Below are 23,613 nucleotides of genomic sequence, written 5' to 3' on the forward strand. Positions count from 1 at the left end.
GGCTGTTTTGAGAAGCGTGCTATGCAGGCCCAGCCGACCGCACGGGTATTCAAACAGGCCAAATTTAGTCCCCCATGGCCTAGGTGTTATCCGAGCAACCAATCATGCCCTTAAGTTTCCAGAATTTGTGCATTTTCCAGTACTTTGTTTTGCAGCTGCATTCATATTTTTCCTATTTCTGCACTTCTATTAATAATCTTACGACTAAAAGAGACCCTGAAAGATGAGAATCAATCTAAGATGTCCAGTTTAGATCCTTTATCTAATACTTTAAGAATATATAATACAACAAACTGCAACACCAATAAGCAGCCAAAGAATTTGGACACAGTCAAAACAACCAATTACATGCATAACATTTTAACAAAAATCACAAGTAGGTGACCTCAGACAGTGCAAAACCTAAAGCGCACAAACAAATTGACGCGACACCTTGATGATTCATGGATTGATCAGTGGTCGACAACCCTGCACTTCCTCCTGATTTTGCCTTGGTAGCCGGTCTTCACTTCGATGGCTCCCATCTTGACCGTGGCCTTGTTAAACTTCTGCTCCCACTGCCTGGGGATGTTGGTACTGTCGCGCACCATCTGCGTCGTCGCCAGCGTTGTAAGAAGGGTGGTGTCCGACGTGAACAACACTTTGTGCGCGAGGACATTCTTGTAGACGAACTTCTTGACCTCGTCCCTCACGATGGCCACCACGCGGGGGCATGTATTCTTTGTAGCAACCCACCTCCAGGCCATGGCACGCCGCCGGCACCAACAGCAGCAGTAGTGCAGTACACATGCCAGCGCAACAGAAAGCTTACGAGAAGCTAAGGCCATTGTCTGTCTTCTGTCTTCTCAAGCTAGCTCTTAGTGAATTTAGCCGATGTGAACCAGAGAGCGTGTGATTTTGATGTGGGCTATAGGAGCAGATGGGATGAGGTGATGGAATGTACTTTGTATGTGCACTTGATAAGATAGCAACTTGACATTGTTAGTTAGATGATATGTGTTCATACACATGCATGTCAATTAATGGAGTAATAATTGATCAGCGTGCACTGATCTAGCTGATATAGAACATGGAGGCTGCTGGAATTAGCTTAATGTATAGCTGTGTGTTTGTTTCTTCTTCTTTGAGTGGTTTTTCTCTCTTCTTTACAAATTTATCTTGTACTAATAGTGCGGTTAATTTGCAGTGCGACAGTGCACTGCCACCTAATTGCTAGTAGGCAATACAGTTGGCGATTATATGAGCATCAAGCGGGATTGAGCTGATAGGACTTTGGATCGGAGTAGGCTAGTAGATCCGGTGAACCTACCTTGTGCAGCAGTAGATGAACTCGAGCTGGAGGCCATCGTGGTGCTGGGGCGCACGGCGATGGCAGAGAGTGGGCGAGGTGGTGGAGCTTCCCGTGAGCACCGCGCTAACCCTAAATCGGTAGGGATTGTAGGTGGGGATTGCGGCAGCGATTAACCTCGTGAATAGCGCCCCGGCCCCCACCTCTGTTTATATAGCGCGGGTCACAGGGGCCCACCAACCATGGTTTGGTTGGGCGCCCCCGATCAGGGCGCGAGTCAAGGGCCCGTTCGACCCGTTGGGCTCGAACGGGAGAGAGATCAACTTAACATTCTCCCCCTTGATCTCGACTTTACTTTTAACTTTATACTTTCTAGTTTATCTGTTTCATCACATATTGGTACATAGAGCATGTTTCATCGTCACGGCTTAATTGCCGTTAGAATCATACAGCTACAACATACTTTATGTTCAGAAACAAATTCTGTTCCTTTTGGGCCTATCCAGGAATCATAAGGCTTTCCCTTAAACCCATGCCGGCTAAGTGTTCCTTGAACACATTGGGTGGTAAGCCTTTCGTTAGCGGATCCGCAAGCATATCCTTTGTCCTTATATGCTCGAGACTTATAGTTTGATCCTGGATTTTATCTTTCACAACATAATACCTTATCTCTATTGTTTTGGCAGCATTACTCGACTTGTTGTTGTGAGCGTAAAATACCGCGGGCTGGTTGTCGCAGTACATCTTTAGTGGTTTGTGAATACAATCTACCACTTTCAAGTCGGGTACAAATTTCTTTAGCCATATCGCCTGCCCCGTGGCTTCGAAGCATACTATGAATTCTGCATACATCGTGGATGATGCAACTATCGACTGTTTGGAGCTTTTCCATGAAATAGCTCCCCCAGCGAGGGTGAATATGTATCCTGACGTGGATTTTCTATCATCTCTGTCCCCCGCAAAATCTGCGTCTGAATACCCTTTTATCTCTAGGGAATCACTTCTCCTGTATATTAGCATGTAGTCCTTCGTGCCTTGTGCATAACGCAATGCTTTCTTTACCATCTTCCAGTGCTCTAGGCCTGGATTCTCTTGATATCTACCGAGTACCCCGGTGATAAAAGCTAAGTCAGGGCGAGTGCACACTTGTGCATACTGTAAGCTGCCAACTGCCGAAGCATATGGTACTGCTTTTAGTTGATCGATCTCATACTGGTTCTTGGGGCATTGAAATTTCCCAAAACTATCGCCCTTGACTATTGGAGCAGGTGTGGCTTTACTCGCATGCATATTATACTTTTTAAGAACCTTTTCTAAATATGCTTGCTGAGATAGTCCTAAGACTCCATTGTTCCTATCTCGGTGAATTTCTATGCCCAAAACATATGATGCTTCACCAAGATCTGTTATGTCAAAATTTGAGGATAAGTATTTCTTTGTTTCTTGTAGTAGACTAACATCACTACTAGCAAGCAGGATATCATCCACATACAAGATTAGGAAAATATATTTCCCATTTTTAAACATTGCATAAATGCAATTATCCTCAATATTTTCTTTAAATCCAAAACTTTTAATCGTTTGATTAAACTTTAGATACCACTGCCGAGAGGCTTGTCTTAATCCATAAATGGATTTCTTCAGGCGGCATCCCATATTTTCCTTGCCTTCCATGATAAAACCCTTGGGTTGTTTCATGTAGACCTTTTCTTTTAAATCACCATTGAGAAATGCCGTCTTAACATCCATTTGATGTAACTCTAAATCAAAATGAGCAACTAATGCCATTATGATTTTGAAGGAATCCTTACATGAGACTGGAGAAAATGTCTCATTGTAATCTATCCCTTCTCTTTGTGTAAATCCTTTTGCCACGAGTCGTGCTTTATACTTTTCTATATTCCCTTTAGAGTCATACTTAATTTTGTAGACCCATTTACAGCCTACTGTTTTGGCTCCTTTGGGAATTTCCTCTAAGTCCCAAACATCTTTGGAACTCATTGATTTCATCTCGTCTTCCATTGCCTTCATCCACTTCGATGAATGAGGGCTTCTCATGGCTTCTTCATATGAGGTGGGATCTTTTTCCATATGAACCATTTCTGTGTTATAAACTTTAAAGTCAGTAGAAATAGCTGACTTTCTTGGTCTTGTAGACCTTCTAAGGGCCTCAGTTTCTGGCACATTTTGTGCCTCAACTTCCGGCACTTCTTCTAAATTTTGCTGTTGCACCTCCCTTTCATGCTCAACAACGGGTTCAGTCGGCTCCTGACGGACAGGTTCCGGGTCTTCCCCCATAGCTGTCATGGGTGGAGTTGCAACTGGTAGTGAGAAAAATGGCTCCTGAATCATCGGATTAGGTGCATGCACCCTCTTCTCCTCAAGATCAATTTTCCGAGCTACCAAGCTCCCCCTCATCATTTTGTCCTCTAAGAAGACTGCATGTCTCGTTTCTACAAACTTTGTATATCTGTCAGGGCAGTAGAAACGAAAACCTTTTGATCTGTCTGGATAGCCAATGAAGTGGCAACTTACTGTTTTGGGATCTAACTTTGCAATATTTGGATTAAACATTTTGGCCTCAGCAGGGCACCCCCACACCCTGAAGTGTTGTAGGGAGGGCATCCTTCCTGTCCATAGCTCGTACGGTGTTTTAGGCACCGACTTGCTTGGTACTCTATTGAGAATGTGAATGGCGGTTTTAAGCGCCTCCATCCATAATCCCAATGACAAGTTGGAATAACTCATCATGCTGCGCACCATATCCATAAGGGTACGGTTGCGCCTTTCAGCTACTCCATTTTGCTGAGGCTCGCCCGGCATTGAATACTGGGCTACTATGCCAGTCTCCTGCAAGAACTTCGCAAAAGGTCCAGGGACTTGGCCATATGGAGTGTGTCGACCGTAGTACTCTCCCCCACGGTCGGACCTTACTATCTTTATTCTTTTATCGTGCTGATTTTCAACTTCAGCTTTGAATATTTTAAATTTATCCAATGCTTCCGATATTTCTTTGATTGGATAAATATAACCATAGCGAGAGTAATCATCTGTGAATGTTATGAACGAGTCATATCCATCCACACTTTTCACTGGAAATGGTCCACAAATATCAGTGTGAATGATTTCTAGTGTGCCTGTGCTATGGATTGCACCTTTTTTGATTTGTTTTACGTATTTTCCTTTAATGCAATCTATGCATTGTTCTAAGTCTGAAAATTCTAATGGAGGAAGAATTTCACTTTTGACTAAACTTTCTATTCTCCCCTTCGAAATATGGCCCAAGCGACAGTGCCATAATTTCGATGAGTCAAATGTTCTTTTCCTTTTCTTTTGTTCTTTATTCGACGTAGAAACATGTTCTTTCACATTGCAAACGGAATAAACTTTTTCACGAAGTGATAACAAATAAAGCTCATCATGTAGTAAAGCATCACCCACATAAGCATTATTTAACCAAATGGCACACTTGCCATGTCCAAAATAACACTCATAATTATCTTTGTCCAAGCAAGAAACACTTATTAAGTTTCTATGACATGATGGAACAAATAAAACATCTCTAAGTAGAAGATTGAATCCATCAACTAACTCCAAGGAGATATCACCGACAGCTTCAACTTCTGCTTCGACTCCGTTCGCCACTTCAATGCGTCTTTCGCTTCTTAGCGTAGTCCGCGTCGAATGGAATCCCTCTTTTTTTCCATGATCGACTTTAGCCAAACAGGACAGTCTTTCTTGTAATGCCCGGTCTTCTTACAGTGGAGACAAGTGTCTTTGTCCACTGAGAAAGGCTGTTGCTGACGCTGATGCTGATAGGAAACTTTTCCTTGTGGCTTTGAAGGAGAACTTTTGTTGTTTAGATTGTAATTCTTTCTTTTGTGACCATGCACATAGTTGAGTGTACCACCATGTGAGGCTTTTAGTCTCTCCTCTTCTTGAACACACATTGCTATTGTCTTTTCTACGTCCCATGTTCCAGGTGACATATTATAGTTCACAACAAAAGCTTCAAACTCCTTCGGCAATGAAGCCATGACAAGGTGGACCAGGAGCGCTGGTTTGATCTCCAGATCCGCATCCATGGGTTTGAGCTTTGCAGCCATATTGCTCATCCTGAGGATGTGCTCTCTTATGCCATGACTACCACCTGTGTATTTTTCTGTCACCAGTTGCTCTAACACCTGGGTGGCATATATCTTTGAAGAGCCAGTGAACTGGCTCTTTATCTTTGAGAGCAACTCCCCTGCGGAAGTGCACTCTGCAATGGAGCCCACAATGGCGCTCTCAATGGTGTTCTTTATAAAGGCCATGCATTTTTTTATTTGCATTGACCCACTTTTGATTATCTATAAGGTAGGACTGCTCCAAAGGAGCATAGTCCCCTTTCTTTTTAGCCCATGCAGCATCATCGTCAGTAGCCTCTCTTACTGGCTCTGTGGGTCTGACCAGCTGTGGTTTCTCCACAACCCAGTCAAGATCAGCACAAACAAACGCCAGTTCAACTTTCTTCCTCCACTCAGTGTGGTTGTCACCTCTGAGTGTCGGAACTTCTTTTAGGCAACTCATCAAATGAAAGCCTCCTGAAATTACAATTTAAGTGACATCAATATAACAATCATATGTATTAATCTAACGTTGGTCAAATTAAACATACAACTGTCTATGCAATTAAATCTATATTACCGTTGGGCAAAAATTAGAAATAAATGCACCTTTAAACTTCAATAATAAAACATGATCATGTTATTAACAACGTTGGTCATAAAAATAACATAATCATATTCATTTTAATAATCACTTTAACATGCTCTTAAAACCTTAATTCTTTCTAAACTTTTATTTTCTTTGTAAAAGAGCATTAATTATTTACGCAGCGGAAAAACATGAATAAAAATTCATGAACTTTTAATTCTTTACAGAAAATTTTCTTTGACAAGATAAAAAAATTCATGAACTTTATTATTTTCTTTATAAAATTCATGAACATTTCCTTTTCTGAAAATTTTCGTTCTCATGAAATTTTTCTGTTTACTTTGCTATTTACTAAACAAAAATTTTCGTTGGAAAAATTTTGCATAGAAAACACTATTTGGAATTTGCCCAAAACTGGACAAATAACAAAATAAACAGAAAACAAAAAGAAAACGAGCAGCACATCAACGGCCTGCCCTCTCGCCCGGCCCACGGCCTGCTCGCGCGCTGTGCGCGCCTGTCCTGGCCGAAGCCGGCCCAGCCTCTCAAGGCCTGTTCGGCTCGCGCGCGCGGCTGCCGGCCCAGCAGCTCAGCTGGCCAGCGCTTTCGGCCCAAAAAGCCCAGGGCGGGGCTAGGGTTTCAATCCTGGCCGTCGAACACGATCCAACGATCCAGCGTCGATCTCACGTGAACAAAAACAGCCCCCACGGTCGATCCGAAAAACCCTAGCCCATTTCTGTTTCTTCCTCTCGCCTCGCACGCGCCGCTCGCCTCTGTCCCGCACGGGACTTCGCCGGCAACGGCGCCGAGCGCCGCCGCGCGAGAGCGCCGGCCGCCGGCGACGGCGTTCAGCACCGTGCCGCGCGAGCCTCTCCTTTCCCTTCCCCCTTTCTGTTTCTTTCTTCTGGACTCGCTCCCGCGGCGTGAGCACGGGGCTGCGCCCCGACCGCCCTGTCCGGCCGCCGGCGGCGGCGGCGGAAGCCAGCGCGCCGCGCGCTCCTCCTCTTCTTTCCCTTTTCTTCTGTTTCATTCCTCTCCAACCACCACCTCCCGAGAGAAAGAGAGGCAGCTGACGCCCAACGGCGACCTAGATGGATGGAGCGGTTGCGCCCCTGCCGACCCCTTCGCCGGTCGCGCGTTCCCATTGCGGTGAGCGCGCCGCCGTCGAATGGATCGGTGGTGGTGCTCTTTGCCCCTGTGGGGTGAGTTCTTCGTCCGACGCCTCGGCTTGCCGATGCGCGTCCGGATCGAGAGGAACAAGTGCGGCCATGACGGCGGCACAACTTTTCTTTGAGCTTTCTTTGCCCTTCTAGGGTTCTTTGGGAGAAGGAAAAACTATTGCTGTGATTTCTTTCTACCGAAAACAACTAGCCCGATCTGGCTGATACCATTGATAGGACTTTGGATCGGAGTAGGCTAGTAGATCCGGTGAACCTACCTTGTGCAGCAGTAGATGAACTCGAGCTGGAGGCCATCGTGGTGCTGGGGCGCACGGCGATGGCAGAGAGTGGGTGAGGTGGTGGAGCTTCCCGTGAGCACCGCGCTAACCCTAGATCGGTAGGGATTGTAGGTGGGGATTGCGGCAGCGATTAACCTCGTGAATAGCGCCCCGGCCCCCACCTCTGTTTATATAGCGCGGGTCACAGGGGCCCACCAACCATGGTTTGGTTGGGCGCCCCCGATCAGGGCGTGAGTCAAGGGCCCGTTCGACCCGTTGGGCTCGAACGGGAGAGAGATCAACCTAACATGAGCTACGAGAGGTCACTAGGCAGCGGAATGTCTCTGGCATGCGTGCTCTTTGTGAACCGGCCGGTGGTTGACTAAGCAAGTAGTAGTATTTGATTTGCTTCTGTTGGAGTATGCATAATGCATGTGTGCCTCCAGGCTCCAGCTAGCACACAAGCAGGCGAGTCGTCGATCGGTTGAACGGAGATGCAATGTACACATCAACGGCAAAAACACCTCCGTGCTAATAATTAATGGTGGTTTGGCGTGGCTAATTTGGAGAAAGAAATAACTGGATTTTAAATGATCTGGCTGCCAGTTTCTTGCATCACTCCTGAAAGTCAAAGGAGTGAGCTGGACAGGCGCAATGGAAATTTCTCTAGGGATGGTTGCAGTATATATATATGTAGTTTTCTTTCCCTCAGACTTCAATCAGGTTTCTCTTTGCTTTGGTCGTCAACAAAACAGAGAAAGAGCCCTAGATCGTCAAATTGAGCAACGAAACACGAAAGAAAGATGCAAGGAACAAAAAAAAAAGTAGAAGACGGCAGCAGGCCACGCCTCGATGGTTTAAGACTTCACAGTTCAAATATATGCTGTTGCTGAATGTTTCAGTCAATGACAAATAATATAACAGTTGCACAACAAGCGCGTTCAATACCGCCAAACACCCGTCCAGCGCAAGCACTAGAAGAGAGGCCGGTAAACAAGTAAATCCAGCACCAAAACAACAACAATGACATCACCCTATAGTCTAATGGGTGAGTAGATTATGCGATATTTGTCAAGTTTCGACATCCCCCAGTCCTCACAACTCATATGAGGGGGAATGAACCCAAAGTAAAAAACTCCAGTAACACGAGCAAAAAGCCATCATCCGAAGCGCGCCCTTCACTCACATATATTCGTGAAAAGACCGTCCAGGTTCCAGGATCCGCGCGTCATAGGACAGGATAGCATCGTACAGCATCAGGTGGCTGATCACCTGTGCTCCCGATTTCCCATACTCGACGCACTCCTCTATCTGCTTCTTTAGGATACAATTGAAATACCGAGTTGAGTCCCTTGGAGGTCCGCCGTGGTAGATGAAGTACACCTTCCCTGGAAATCTGTTCCTAATCTCAGGTAACGAGTCTGGGCTGACTCCCTCCATCGGTTGCCCTCCACCAGCTGCTATGAGATTCTGGAAGTCCTCTAAGTCTTCTACGTGCAGGTAGGCGCTGAAGCAGAAATTCAGTCCTGAGAACAGTTTTGGTGCCTGCAAACATCAAGGTTTATCATCATTTGGCTGTAGAAGGTGTTCCCAATATTGTTATTGTTAGACAATGATTGATTGAGGTGCATTCATAAGATCCATGATTTTACTTCAGAGAGGCCCTCCATGTATCGAGGATCTCTTGCCAGTAGATTGTAATCCTATAATTTTGGAATAAAACTCCTCTTTGCCACAAAAAAAGAAGAAGTGCATCATAAAATAAACACACTATGGTGTATGGCACTCCAAAACACCCCTCTAGGGGAAATGCCACTTCAAAGAGAATTTGTATAATACCACTGCAAAAGATAATTGCTTTGTTGGATGTGGATGCGATCAAACTAAGGAAATCTGTTTAGCATTTCAGCAACTTTTTAAAAAAGGCTCTTGGAATATACTGACCAATTCTCAATTTAAAATGATTCTAAAAAAAATCCACACAACACCTACACTAAAAGATGCACTTATTAAGCTTTTGATGTGTCAAACAGCCTTTATCGTAGTTGTCATGTTATGTACTTTTTTTGTTGATGTATTTGCACTACCGGAATCGACCCCTATGCCGACGGCCCGTCAGGACAGGCCTATGCCGACGGCCCCCGTTGGCATAGGGCCGTCGGCAACATATCCGTCGGCAACATATCCGTCGGCGTAGCCCGGTAGGCCGTCGGGATAGGATCTATGCCGACGGCCGCCTAACGGCGGCCGCCGTCAAGTGCTGACCAACGGCTGCGCGCCACGTTGGCCTCGTTGCCTTGCATCAACTCCAATAAAGATGGTTCTGTCCTGTGTGCAACATATTGATGCACAGGCAAAGGGTTTCAACCTCTTTTTCAAAAAATAAACATTTTTACAGTTAGTTGCAGTAGGAAAAAAATCCATTTTCTTTTTAACAAATTCCCTGAACATATGCATAAGACAAATTGCAATCAGTTTTCCCTACATATCTTTAAATCTATAGTGAATCTGTAGAGAAATGTTTACATACCCCTTCAGCAGCTCTAGCTCTTCCTTTCGTTGGTCCAGAAATTGATGTGTGCAAACCCCCATAGAATGTCATCTCGTAAGGAGTTTCCGGGTGTGGAATTCGTTGCACCAAGAAATCCACAATCCCTAAGACAGATATATGACACGAACTGCTTCAGTGCAGGGATAAATAATATTCTCTGCTGATCTAGGATAAGTTTTAAATCATCGCGGATAAATGGAAGTGCAAATAGACCAGCAGCTTGCCGCGTTAAGAAGTATGTAGCATGAGCTTGGAGATAGTAAAATATCATCAATATAATAAAAACAAGGGGGCGTAAGATGGGTTAACACTAACATCCGGCTCTGACAATCCATTTCCCATACAGTATCGCCATCAGGACCGCATATGATCTCACACATGCGGTATCTGTGTTTCTGCCCACAATAACATGAGTCACATTTTTGTCCCAATCCTCAACCAAGGTTGAATTGGTCAAGGACGCAAATTCCTTCAAGGAATCCTGCATGACAAACACAAACAATTTTATCACAGCTTGGTATGGAACAAAATTTATTTCGAAAACTATCAGATTATATATAATTTAAATTTGACGATAAAGTAGGATTGAGGCATTACTTAAGCTTGTCCGTAAACATGTTTGCTAGTATTGTTCAGATATATCCAAATGCTCTAAAAGGAAAGTATTGTTCGCTAGTATACTAGTACAGTCTGTGCTACCTCTTCTGATGCACTTAAAGATATACCAAGCAAAACCCATTGATCCACCAGGGTGCTAGACTGATTTTGTAGGTTTTGTTCTCTCCGGTAATTGGAAGAAATTCTTTCTTTATCTGAACATTGGCTGCAATGATGAAGTACCGTGCAAATTATATTAGAATATTAATGAAGAATGATTGAAGATCTGCTCAGTAACCTCCACCAATGTGTACCCCTGAGACAAGGAAGAACTTGAGGTGTTCAGCTGATCTACTTGAAGCACGATGTCACTCTCCATCGTTGGTGAGCTCATATCATCATGTGGTGCATGATTGGGGCACCAAACATGGAGACCCTCCTTCAAAATCAAAACTAGACATGTCAGAACATGAGTACTGTTTATAAATGGATCAAGGACAAGGTATACTCAAAAGCTTACAACATCCCAGCGGCATTCTGGTATCATCATTGCACATGCGACATGATAAGTTTTGCGGCAGTGGCCGTAATAACAACCAAGCGCTGCTCCCCGGAGGTTGCATCTGCTGCATTCCCATCTTGAAGCACGATTGATTTCATTCTCCACGTTCTTAAAAGTACTGCCACTGGATTGCACTCTTGGGGCCCTTCACAAACATGGGTAAAGAATGAAATGGATGGATGAACACTGTGTATGATGATTTTCTAAATAAATTAAATATGAAGAGTTAACCATGGTGTATAAATTAAATAAACTTACCAAACGATGCATTTCTCGTGGACATAGACGGCGTTGGTAGGGTTTCCCTTGTCATTGGGCATAATCCTTCTATCGTGATACAGTACCATCGGACCATGACACTGACATAGGAAAAGTGAACATTCTTTTAGTGCCAGTACAAATAAGAAGACTTCAACGGACATTTTTTAGTTGATAATGTAATGATATGCAGCATATTACCGGCTCACTGGTTCTGAATGAATGGCAGAAAATACATTCATCTTCAAATACGCCAACTGGTGTCTGAACTCTCCCCAACCCAGTAGCCCCGTCGTTGCCTTTCAACTTGGCATGTTTCCCGGGACCCTTGCCTTTTCTGCAGGAAGGCAGTTGCTGCCCAGTGTTACTTGCATTAACACCTGATGATGCACCTTCTGCATAAACCATTTAAACTAGTTAATTTCATAATTTGACAACGCTATCACAATAGCACCATACATACCATAATTAAATAACCCATGCTTACTACATTTACATCATACATAACATAACTAGGCATTGAACTAGTCCAAGCCTCGGTATTAAACCTATAGAACTACATACTAGCTAGTCCAAGTGCCGAAGATAGATACCGAAGTCGTCATCCAAGCCTAGGTTCGATGAGCACATGGTGATTACCCCTGGAAAGTGGGAGGGGCCTGCCTCGTTGTCGTTGGTAGTGGACCAACTGCATGGCACGTCGTCCTTGGACTCTGACTCGGCTAGCATCTCAACGAGCTCGTAAAATAATGGATTGCTCTCGACTTTGAGGCTGTCGAGCTCGGCAAGCTCGTGCTTTACTGTGTGCTCGTCTCCACGGACCCGAAAAAGCTTGGTTTATCGCGAGGAGGTCCGGCTCCTCCGCGATGAGTTTGGCTATCAACTCTGAATCCAAGAGCTCAGAGTACAACTACTCCTGGGCCTTCCGGCTCTCGATCTCCTCGCGCCGTGAGACAATCCAAATGGTGGGAGGGGCAAGTGCGGTTGTGGCTGCGGTGTTGGCCCAAAGAAACGAATCGCGACACCTCCTCAGCAGTGTTAAACATCCCCAACAACTGACGACCAAGTTCACGTTGGCAGATCTCCATCATGAGTTCCCCACGGTTGGCGCTGGCGCCGCGGTACTTCGGAGATGGTGGTGGCAGTGTCGGGGTGGGGGCTGCATCGGAGCTGTGGTGGGGAGGATGACGACGAGCCGAGTGGACGACTGTGTTGGAGAGGACGGTGTTGGTAGAGGCAACCTGGGGCCGCGGGGCTCAGGGGGGCGGGCAATGCCGAAGTCACGAAAATGGCGCAGGTGGGTAGCACGGGGATGCGGGACATGGCGTGGGGCCATGGGGTTGTATCGTATGGGAGGCGTACAAGATCTACGAAAGGAAGCACGGGGCTGCATGGGGGACGGGGAGGGCTCAACCGGCGGCCGCGAGCTCGACCTAGAGGAAGACGGCTGGGAAAACGGATGCACGGCCAGGTTGGCTAGGGTTTCGGGAGACGGTGAGGGTTTTACAGCCAGTGCAGGGACAATCAACCACAGCGCTGGTCACCATGCCATGAGTGTGGAAGGTTAGTATCCATCCTATAGTGCTTTGTAGCATGTTGCAAGTATAGGTTCAAATGAACCGGTAGTACATGGGAACATGAGGAGAAGAGATAGAGTAAAACAACACATTCACGGGGAGAAAGAGGGAAAACATAACACGACACAACAAAAGCACCACCAATGTAATCAAACGACATTGGCCAACCAAGACCAAGCCATGACATTGTACCGATGACGCAATTGAAAGGTGTCGTGCATCCGAGACTGCACAACGCCGCAACACCACCTATGTCGTAGGGTACATTTGAAAGGTCATGCAAGGATGAGACAACACGACGGTACTTGTGTGCCACGGAGAAGTCAAAGGCCATCTCGCCTAGTAGACTAAACCAAGATAATGCACCATCGACGCAATTGAAAGGCGTCGTGCATCCAAGACGACACAATGCCTTGGCACCATCTGTGCATAGAGTGGAGGAGATATTTTAGCGTTAGAAGTCAAATTTTTTATGCACGAAAGGTTTAGGGGATTTGCTAGTTGGGGTTTAATCGCTCAAAACTCCCCTTCCCCCCCTTAAATATAGCTTCTGAGGGATCTGCTCAAGTTTAGGTGGCATGACTGACTGCAGTAGGAAAACAACTAAAGTAGGGGTTGCTCGGGTTCTTGGGGGATCTAGAAGGCTAGGAATATCACCTACGTTCGGCGCCCTTAGTGTAGTCAGGTTTCAAATCTTCTACAAAATTGAGGAAGGGAGAGTGTTGCAGGTGAGGGAGGGCTTAAAACTGGCACTGCTGCATTGTGCAAAATGACAGGAGCAAATCGTCACTGATGTCCACAGTGCGCCGCCGGAGTTGGAACACTTGGAGTCCAAGGCTGGCTAACTGCCGAGGCGATGATGGATATGATCTTTGCTTGTTGTTGTTGTTCTTTTTTTGATCTTGTTTTCTTTGTGCAAGTCCCAAACAATGTTGCTTGCTTTGTGTTCCCCCCTATTTGCTTTTGCTTTGCTCTTTGTAAGTGCTCCTGGTTAAAATTGTTGGTTTTGGATGGGTGCGTGAGGTGGACAATGTAGGTTTGATTTATATTAATTAATGGAAATCAGGGCACTCCCTCTTAATGAAAACTATGTGCATGCTAATGAATGATGAAGAGAAGGTAGTAGGTCACATTGAATGACTAGGACACTTCATAATTGAATCCTTACTTGGCACTGCCATGGCGGCTCGTGCGACCATGGTTTGGAGGAATCAGGAGAAGAGAAAAGGAAGACAACCCGTTTAACTAGTGTATGAGAAGACAACTTGACAACACACTGGGTACATTGTTTGTCGTCCAAAAGCGATAGAGATGTCGTTTGCCTTTGCCAGCCAGAAGCAAGAAAAGGAAGGGTGCAGAGAGTGTGAACCTCTGAAAATTGTGATAGATTCGGGGTGTCTGATATGGTGAAAAAGTGCGGCATGGGCTAATATAGTATTATACACATGCCCTACTAGAACATTCTAAATGTGTGAACCAGGATGGAACCACCTTGCAATCAGACTGGAAGGGTGCTCTTTGCCTCAGCCACACCGGTCACGATTGGAAACGGCGAGAAGGCTTTGTTCTTCTTTTTTCTAAACAAAAACACATGCAACATTCAGTTCCAAATTGAGAAAGCCCACAACAGGCAGAGTACAGAAGGTTCGTCATAAAGGCACGAAACCAAGGGAGTTCAACCAAACATAAAACATCTAGGATATTTACAGAGCCGGAACACCCTACAAGAGCACATAGGCTTGGATACACGAGAAGTCACAACTGCTCTAAGTAACAACGATAGGATATCTAGCAATGCTATGAATGTGACGGAGATTGTTCGTCGCCGGCTGCATGTGCCCAGAGTCCAGGCGCTTCCCCAACGACACCCATTGCTGCAATAACAAAAGGCATTTAAAAAGATCAGCAGCCTGAGCCGAAAAAAATGACCTTGATAGTAATTTTGTTATGAATATGCCAATGGCCCATAGAAGAACCCCGACATGGCACCACATCACGCATTTAGCAAAGCCACACAAAGCAGTTAGGATCGTAAGCAGCTCTGTGCCCAAAAAAGGGTTCCAGCTCATGTCCGCAGCTTACCTAACTGCACTCCTTGTGGAGCGTGCTAAGGGACATCTCAAGAATATGTGGTTAGCATCCTCCTGTATTGCGCAGATTGCACAATTCCCGTTAGAGGGCTTGTTACATTTGTCCATGTTATCGGAGGTCGGAAGCCTATTCCTAAACATTTGCCACAAGAAATTTTAACTTTAAGAGGCAAGCTGGCTTTCCAAAGCCCCATAGCCATGTCCTGTGAAGGGCCCTTCTGAAGTTTGGCGTACTGGGATTTGGCCGAGAATTGACGAGGTGCCATGACACGATGTCCGTTTCATTGGTAAGGCTAACACTACGAAGCCTCGAGCACAAAGTAGTCCAGCTTGCGATCTCAGAGGAGAAAGTTTGTGACGAAAAGCAATCAAAGGCTAGGATGTGCAAAGGACCTCCGTCACCAATATATCCAAATGAACTGCCATGGATTAAGCTCCTCGAATCCCATCGAGAGCGGTTCGAGACTTGATCATCCTGAATGCCCAATTGATGCTACCAAGGGCCAGTCAAAACGTTCCAGTGGGTCAATTGATTTCAAATATAAGGCACTAAACGCATACTTGGTCATTCTTGCAACGCCACCATGTGGATATTCTCTCTACTCATGTATTCTTTCAATTGTGTCCTCCTACCAGTGGCCGAAACCATGCATGTTATACAATAGGTAGCGCATTATAAGATACAAATTCTTGATGCGAACTCCCTTTGAGCTCACAACCTTGATCACACGCCTCACCATCCTAACACGGCGAGCAGAGGAAGGGTCTGCAACCCCTGCTACATTCTCTTCCGCCTTGGGCAACATGACATTAACCCTGGAAGCCACAACTTTTGTGCCAACCGACGCAACTTTGGCCGCAACAGCCTCCGCCAGAGCTACATGCGCCAACTCGCTAGACCTAACTAGTAATAAAAACTCGGCCCTCGAGTGCATCGCACAATCTAATGCTACCCCACAATTGTCCATAATCTCAAGCCATCTTGCACTTGCAACTATCAGTGGTTTAGCGGAGGGGGGGGGGGGGGGGGGAGGGAGAGGGAGAGCGAGAGAAAGAGCGTTAAAAAGAACAGTTTAGTCCTTCTGCATTGGTGAAAAATGAGATAAATCTTGAAGTGCTTCTTCCTCAAAAGGCCCGTCTAAGTTTCATTGTTTCCTCAAACCATGTGGCTCCAGTCGCATCATGCATACCCTCGGCGTCCTCATGGACGTTATTGAGCGGTGTCGCCATGTTCATCTCTTTAGAGCATCTTCAACACCTGCCCTTTATAGGGCTGTACTGCCATTTTTGGCTTTTGGAGGGCAAAAAATGTCTCCAACAGCTGCCCAAAAACTCCAACATGATCAAAAAAGATGATGGACAAAAATACCATTTTCTAATATTTTTAAGGGGTTTGTACTGAAGTACTTTTAGTTAGTTTTTTATGACTGGAACTGCAGGAGCTCTGCATCCTATGTACCTAAAAATTTAATCCCCAGTACTCTAATTCTCTCCACATGCAACTATGCCACATCATTATACATGCCATCCAGTCCATGCAAGCTGCCATGTCATCACAAATTTTCACCTATGCAATTGCCACATCAACATATCTTTTTGTTATATTTTTATTATAAATGAGATCTTCGTCTGCAGTTACTGCAATTGTTAATTCCCATCAGTTTGATTCGCTCTTTCGAACGTGCAGCACCATACATCTCCTCTCACCATAGGGTGCAAATGAATCGATCGGCAAGGAAGATGACCAGCCGACATAATTCTGTAACCGATCATCTATTACTAATGTGCACAACATTTTATTGCCTGGCACAGGTTGTCTTCTGCATTCCACATCCCATCGTGACTCCCTAATTCCAAGACGAGGGTCGGGCCAAATTCTCTACACTGGCTTTTTTCCCACCCCTCCTCCATTCTCGGGCCGGGTATGCCATAGTTACTAGCCTACCGAAGCCCCCTCTATACCATGGGCATTCAACTCTAGCACCTCTATAATGTTCAACTTGCATAAAGATGCATGGAACAGGTAGTAGCGCTGCAATATCGAAGTGAAACCAAAGCATATCCGAAACACCGTTGTTGGCTGGATGGAGAAGGTGAAGGAATCAAAACTCAAGAGGGATAGTATTCCACAAATTTGTGCTGTTTGCAGATCAATTAGGTGAGATGAGGTCCTTCACCCAACGTCTCTTGCTGAACTTTGCACCTACGGTTTGTCCTCTTTGATTCCGGTAAAAAAAAGGTCTTACCAATAAGTTGTATATAGAAGCGTTAGTTTGAGAATGTTGCAATATGTAGCAACACGGCCTAGCTCAAAGATGGTGGCCTCACGGCCGCTAGCCACGGTGGTCTGGCCAAGGATTTCGTGCAGGTCCTGGACGTGTGTGGTGCAGGGAGATCGCCGGGGGAGGAAAAGTAGGCTAAATCGACTATGGCACATTGCTTGCTCCCTCCCGAACTCAAGCCGCCACACCGATGGAAGGCGCTACCACTGCCGCGCGGTCCCATTGACGCGCTCGGGAGTACATCATGTCGTCCCCTCAGGGCTGCCGTCGATTGTTGCTGCTTGGGAGCTATACATATTCTCGAGTCTGTCGTTTTTTTGTAGGTTGTAATTTGGGTATTGCATAATCGAAGAAATCGCCGTTCAACTAGGAAAAAAACTACCAATTTTCTTGCCTCATATTGCACTGCTTCATCTCACACCAGTTTAAGTATAGAACAAAGAGCCTTTCTCAAGGTCTTTTGATGATTTGATATATGGAACTTTGTAGTGTGATGATTCGAACAACATTTTAATATATTTTCCATTGGCACTTACCAGTATACTATTGAGTATTTACTGAAATGGCAGGCTAGCTTCTTTTTCCAAGAATAACTAATATATAGCATATATTGCTGAAGATTATCATTCCTCTCTAATCATAGTGGTTGTTTCTCATTTGCAGATAAGTAGGGGAGAGAAGTGTGAAACAGTAAAGTGATATAGTCTATTAAAACATTGAGATCTAATGAAGGTGACTGAAAGGGAATCAGTAGCTTTGATTATCTGCCTAATATACTTTTTTTGCTTGATGATGATTCTTTTGGAAAATAATGGTGTACAAGTTTTGTTCTACAAAATATTATAGATGTGCTATATTCTCAAAAAACCTGATAAAATATTATCGTCAGGAGTCATTGTTATTCATAACGATGATAATTTTGCATATCAATTTCATATGTTCTTAACCGTATTATCAATAAATTTTGTGCTACTAATTCCCGCTGCAACGCTGCAGTTTTCATTATAGTTGGGGAAGAAGAAATACTGTACGATAGCTAAGGAAATAGCCAGGGGGAAAGTGGTAGAGAAGAACAAAAATAGAATTGAAAGCCAGCACTACCAGTCGAATGCTGAGCAAAGAAAAGGTGTCACGATTTGTCGACTAGCATGACTATCATCTGCTCACGAGAACATATCCGCGCCGGCGAACATGAGGTCCATCACCTGGCCAAGCAGCCGGACGGACCGTCCGCTGCGGCGTGACGACTTGCGGGCACGAGGAGGCGCGGCAGAAGGAGACTGCGCGTCGCTGGCCATGGGCCCATGGCGATCATGCTCGCTCGCGAACTGCAATAGATGGGATCGCGGTCGCGAGCGGCTGACTGCGGAGCCGGACTCTCGCCTGGGAGGGCCGATGGGATCGCGTGCGCGTTGGAGCCGAGGTCCCAGCCGAGATGAGGCATCACGAGGAGCGGCGGGCGATTGCCTTAGCCCGTAAGATTGCATCAGCCATCACGTGTTGCGCATGGGGCGCCGGCATGCACAGGCGCGGCTCTGCATACCGGATCTACGGAATTTTTTCCCCACCTACCCACCGCTTCTGGGCAAGCCCGGCTGCGAGCGAGGGCGGTATGGTCGCGCTGGAGGGGTTGCGAGTCCTCGATTCGGGCGTCATGGCCATGCGACGGGAGCAATAGGATCGATTGTCTGCCGGGAGCAATAAAGGGAAGGGGGACGCGAACCTGCGCGGTGAATCGATGACGGCCGCCCGCCGGCCACGGCGGCGGCGCATCCCGATGGCGGTGCTATCTCCCTCAACTCCACATCTCCCCTCGCGCTCGCGCTCCCGCTCCCCATCGCAATCGTCAGGCCCGGCGGCTCCTTCGACGACGATCTCGTGCGAGGCGGCGACGGCGAAGCAGTGTGGTGAATGGCGGCCCTGGAGCGTGGGCGGGAGGAGCGGGACGAGGATTTGAGGAGCAGACGCGGGATTTGGACGGCAAGTCAGGGGGCGTGGCGAGCGTTCGTAGTAATTAATGAACAAGGGGGGACCGGGTGGGAAGGTGGGTGGTCTCACTCCTGACCAAAGGTTTTTTTTTCTTGATTTCATTTTTTCTCGGTAGGAACAGGAAAGAAGGGTTTTCGAAAAATATCGGAATTTTCGGATTTGTTTTGCCTGAATTTTTCAAATGAATTTTGAATTAGATTTTTTTCTCTTCAAAATAAAATATTTTTTAAGCCTTTTTAGACAACCATGTATCTGTTCGAGTGGTTAGCTTGTCCTTCTTTCCTTCACAAGCTCACGGTTTCGAACCACCCCTCCGGCTTTCTGCTATTTTTTTGGGAAATATAGAGATTTGATACTGCGATCCCCTGAACTAACAACAAGCACCTTACCACCAAGGTGAGGGATGACTTGTGTCTCCCAAGCCATACGAGCGCTATTTGATATGAGCTAAACTATTAAATTCCAAAAAAAAAAAACAGACGGTATTTACTTTTGTCGGTTTTTTTTTTAAAAAAGGGGACTCCCCGGCCTCTGCATCAGAACGATGCATACGGCCAACTTATTAAAAAGATAGATAGGTTCAACAAGGTCTTATAGTCTCAAAACGAAAACAAAAGAGAGCTCACAAAGAGCCAAAAAGACCAAAAACAAACTGGCCATGAAAAGCCACAACCGGCTGGCATAAGAGAGATAGGTAAACTAATTGCCTATCCTACATGACCGCCATCCAAACCGGTTGAAGATATCCCGTGCTACCATCTCCCAGCGGGTAGACCCAGTAACCAAACGCTCCCTGGCCTCCGTCAGAGTGAGTAGCGACCACATACCGATCAAGGCAGTGGCTCAGAAGATAACCTGCAAAAAATGAATATTTGTTGTTCTGTTAAAGACCAAATCATTTCTGCAGTTTCAGACTGCCCACAATAAAGCACAAACTCCTACTCGAATATGTCTCGCTGTTTGGGACTCAATCCCGTTAAGCCACGTTCCAAATAACATGTTGACAGAACTCGGTGGAGTAATGTTAAATGCAATATGGACTGTCCGCCATAAGACTTTTGCTAACGGGCAATCAAGAAAGAGGTGTTTGATGGTTTCATCCCGATCACAGAAACTACACCTAGTAGATCCCGGCCAATTACGTTTTGCCAAATTGTCCTTGGTTAATATTACTTGTTTATGGACAAACCACATAAACACTTTGATTTTCAAAGGGACTTTAACAGCCCAAACATGTTTGGAACTAGGAATCGAGCTTGAATTGATAACATCAACATACATTGATTTGACAGTAAACTTTCCAGACCTAGTAAGCTTCCAACGCAATTTATCCGGTTGTTGAGTTAGCTGAACCTCCATCAGTCTACTTACTAGATGGAGCCATTCTTCCCGAATATTAAGGGGGTTGGATTGAAGTACTGTTGCAACGAACGCCTCACGTCGTTGAACAACACGATACAGAGACAGGTATTGAATGGCAAGGGGGGGGGGGGTCTCTCCGAGCCAAGTATCCTCCCAAAATCATGTACTAGCACCCTTGCCAATAATAAAATTTGTCCTATTAAACAAGGTTAATTTGACTTTCATAAGCCCTTTCCAAAAAGGTGAATCAGTTGGCCTTGCTGTCACCTGTGACAAAGTTTTGGAGTGGGGATACTTGCTACGGAGGATCTGCGCCCAAGTGGCATCCGTCTCAATCGATAGCTTCCACAGGCACTTGCTAAGAAGACATCTGTTCTTGACCTCAAGATTCTCAATACCAAGACCCCCTTGGTCCTTTGGTCGACATATGATATCCCATTTGGCGAGGCGGTATTTTCTTTTTAATTCATCGCTCTACCAGAAAAATCGGGATCGATAAAAGTCCAGTCTTTTCCTAACTCCAACTAGGACTTCGAAAAACGACAAAAGAAACATAGGCATACTCGTGAGAACCGAGTTAATCAAAATTAATCGGCCTCCGTATGACATGAGCTTGCCCTTCCAGCAACTCAGTTTCCTTTCAAATCGGTCCTCGATGCATTTCCATTCTCTGTTTGTCAGCTTACGATGGTGGATTGGTATACCTAAGTACGTAAAAGGTAAAGTCCCCAATTTGCACCCAAACAATTGCCTATATGCCTCTTGTTCGTCATTGGCTCTACCAAAGCAGAACAATTCGCTTTTGTGAAAGTTAATCTTTAACCCGGTCAATTGTTTAAATAAGCATAACACCAGCTTCATATTTCTTGCTTTGGCCAAGTCATGCTCCATAAAGATGATCGTATCATCGGCGTACTGAAGGATGGAGACACCTCCATCAACTAGATGAGGTACCAAGCCACCCACCTGACCAGCGTCCTTAGCCCTTCCTATCAAAATTGCCAACATATCAACTACAATGTTGAACAAAATAGGGGACATCAGATCTCCTTGTCTCAGGCCCTTATGTGTCTGGAAATAATGACCTATGTTGTCATTCACTTTAATTCCAACACTCCCTTTTTGCGTAAATGACTCGACCTGACGTCGCCAGGCTTCATCAAAACCTTTCATACGCAAGGCCTGTTGAAGGAAAGGCCATTTGACTTTATCATACGCTTTCTCGAAATCCACCTTAAAAACGAGTCCATCTAGTTTTTTCGAGTGAATTTCATGGAGCGTTTCATGAAGGACCACAACCCCTTCTAGGATGTTCCTGTCCGGCATGAAAGCAGTTTGGGAATGTTGCACCACAGAATGTGCAATCTGCGTGAGCCTATTAGTCCCAACCTTGGTGAAAATTTTGAAACTAACATTGAGGAGGTAGATCGACCTGAACTGCTCAATCCTCACGGCCTCCGTTTTCTTAGGAAGCAGAGTTATTGTTCCAAAATTCAGGTGAAATAGCTGAAGCTGTCCAGAGAATAAATCATGGAACATCGGTAACAAATCCCCTTAATAATGTGCCAGCATTTTTTCTAAAACTCTGCCGGAAAACCATCCGGCCCAGGAGCTTTATTATTCTTCATCTGGGAAATAGCATCAAACACCTCCTTCTCCATAAATGGGGCGGTCAAAATACCATTCTCATCAGCAGCAAGTTGAGGCACATCCTCAATCCTAGACTCATCCAGGGATACACAACTATCCTTCGGAGGCCCGAACAACTGCTTATAGTATTCGGTAATATAAAGTTTAGGTTTTCTTGTCCTAGAATCGTCCCTTCGTCTTGTTCAAGCTGAAAGATTCTCTTCTTTCTATGCTTACCATTAGTGATCATGTGAAAGAATTGAGTATTTGCGTCCCCCTGGACGACTTTGCGAACCTTAGCCCGCAAAGCCCACTTCAATTCCTCCTCACGGAGAAGCTCCTTCAATCTCATCTCCGCCTCAAGCTTTGCATGAAGCTCCAAGGCAGGAAGAATTGTGGACTCAGCTTTGAGGTCCAGGGACTGAATAAGAGTAAGGAGCCTCTCCTTTTCAACCTTATACATCCAACTAAGATTCTTAGCCCACCCACGCAAGAAACTTCGCAAGTGTCGCAACTTATTCTGCGAACGCTCGACCGCAGTCCTACCTCCTGCATCCTTAGCCCATTCCCTGGCTACCAGATCCAAGAAGCCTTCTCGTTCAAACCAAGCCATTTCGAACGAGAAAGTATTTTTGTTCCCCAAGCGAGTGGCCTCCCCAGAATCCACGAGCAGAGGCGTGTGGTCAGAAATACCGCGCGAAAGCGCCTGGACTGTAACCAAGGGAAATTTCTGTTCCCAGTCAACGCTCGCAAGGACTCGATCCAACTTCTCAAACGTCGGAACGGGCAAAGTATTAGCCCAGGTAAACTTTCTACCTGAAAGCTCTATCTCTCGCAGATCCAAACTTTCGATAATGGTATTAAACATGAACGACCACCTACCGTCGAAATTGTCATTGTTCTTTTCATCTCTTCTTCTAATAATATTGAAATCACCCCCAACCAGAACTGGGAGTTGGTCAGAACCACAAATTCGAACAAGGTCTGCCAAAAAGTCTGGTTTGTGTTCGGGCTGTGCGGCACCATAAACCGCCACCAGAGCCCAATTGAACCCATCAACCTTGGACTTATCCCGGAACTTAACTGGAAAGTCACCCATTACTACGCTCCGTACTTCCATAGAATCGCATTTGACTCCAAGTAAGATCCCACCCGACCTTCCTCTCGGAGGCAAGCAATGCCAATCAAAATCTACACCACCCGATAGGGTACTAAGAAACCGCGGAGAAATTTTTTCTCTACCAGTTTCCGAAAGCGCAATAAAACCCAACCTATGTTCGATAGATGCATCCGCC

The 23,613-nt window shown here is 45.6% G+C and overlaps 2 protein-coding genes across 2 annotated transcripts; both read right to left on the minus strand.

Annotated features, from left to right (window-relative positions):
• Positions 1–452: 452 nt before the first annotated feature.
• LOC123182395 (peroxidase 2-like) lies at positions 453–827 on the minus strand. Its single transcript, XM_044594940.1, has one exon. It carries the CDS (start codon positions 825–827, stop codon positions 453–455), a length of 375 nt encoding a protein of 124 aa, XP_044450875.1.
• A 7,539-nt stretch (positions 828–8,366) lies between these two features.
• Positions 8,367–13,300, minus strand: LOC123182393 (BRCA1-associated RING domain protein 1-like). Its single transcript, XM_044594938.1, has 9 exons — positions 13,105–13,300; positions 11,591–11,784; positions 11,390–11,490; positions 11,090–11,276; positions 10,868–11,008; positions 10,288–10,453; positions 9,952–10,076; positions 9,687–9,749; positions 8,367–8,966 (listed from the first exon to the last, which is right to left on the minus strand). The coding sequence occupies exons 1-9, from the start codon at positions 13,298–13,300 to the stop codon at positions 8,604–8,606; spliced, it is 1,536 nt and encodes a 511-aa protein (XP_044450873.1). The 3' UTR covers positions 8,367–8,603.
• Between the last annotated feature and the right edge of the window lie 10,313 nt (positions 13,301–23,613).

This window comes from Triticum aestivum, chromosome 1D (genome assembly GCF_018294505.1).
Source record: "Triticum aestivum cultivar Chinese Spring chromosome 1D, IWGSC CS RefSeq v2.1, whole genome shotgun sequence".
NCBI classification, from domain to species: Eukaryota; Viridiplantae; Streptophyta; class Magnoliopsida; order Poales; family Poaceae; genus Triticum; species Triticum aestivum.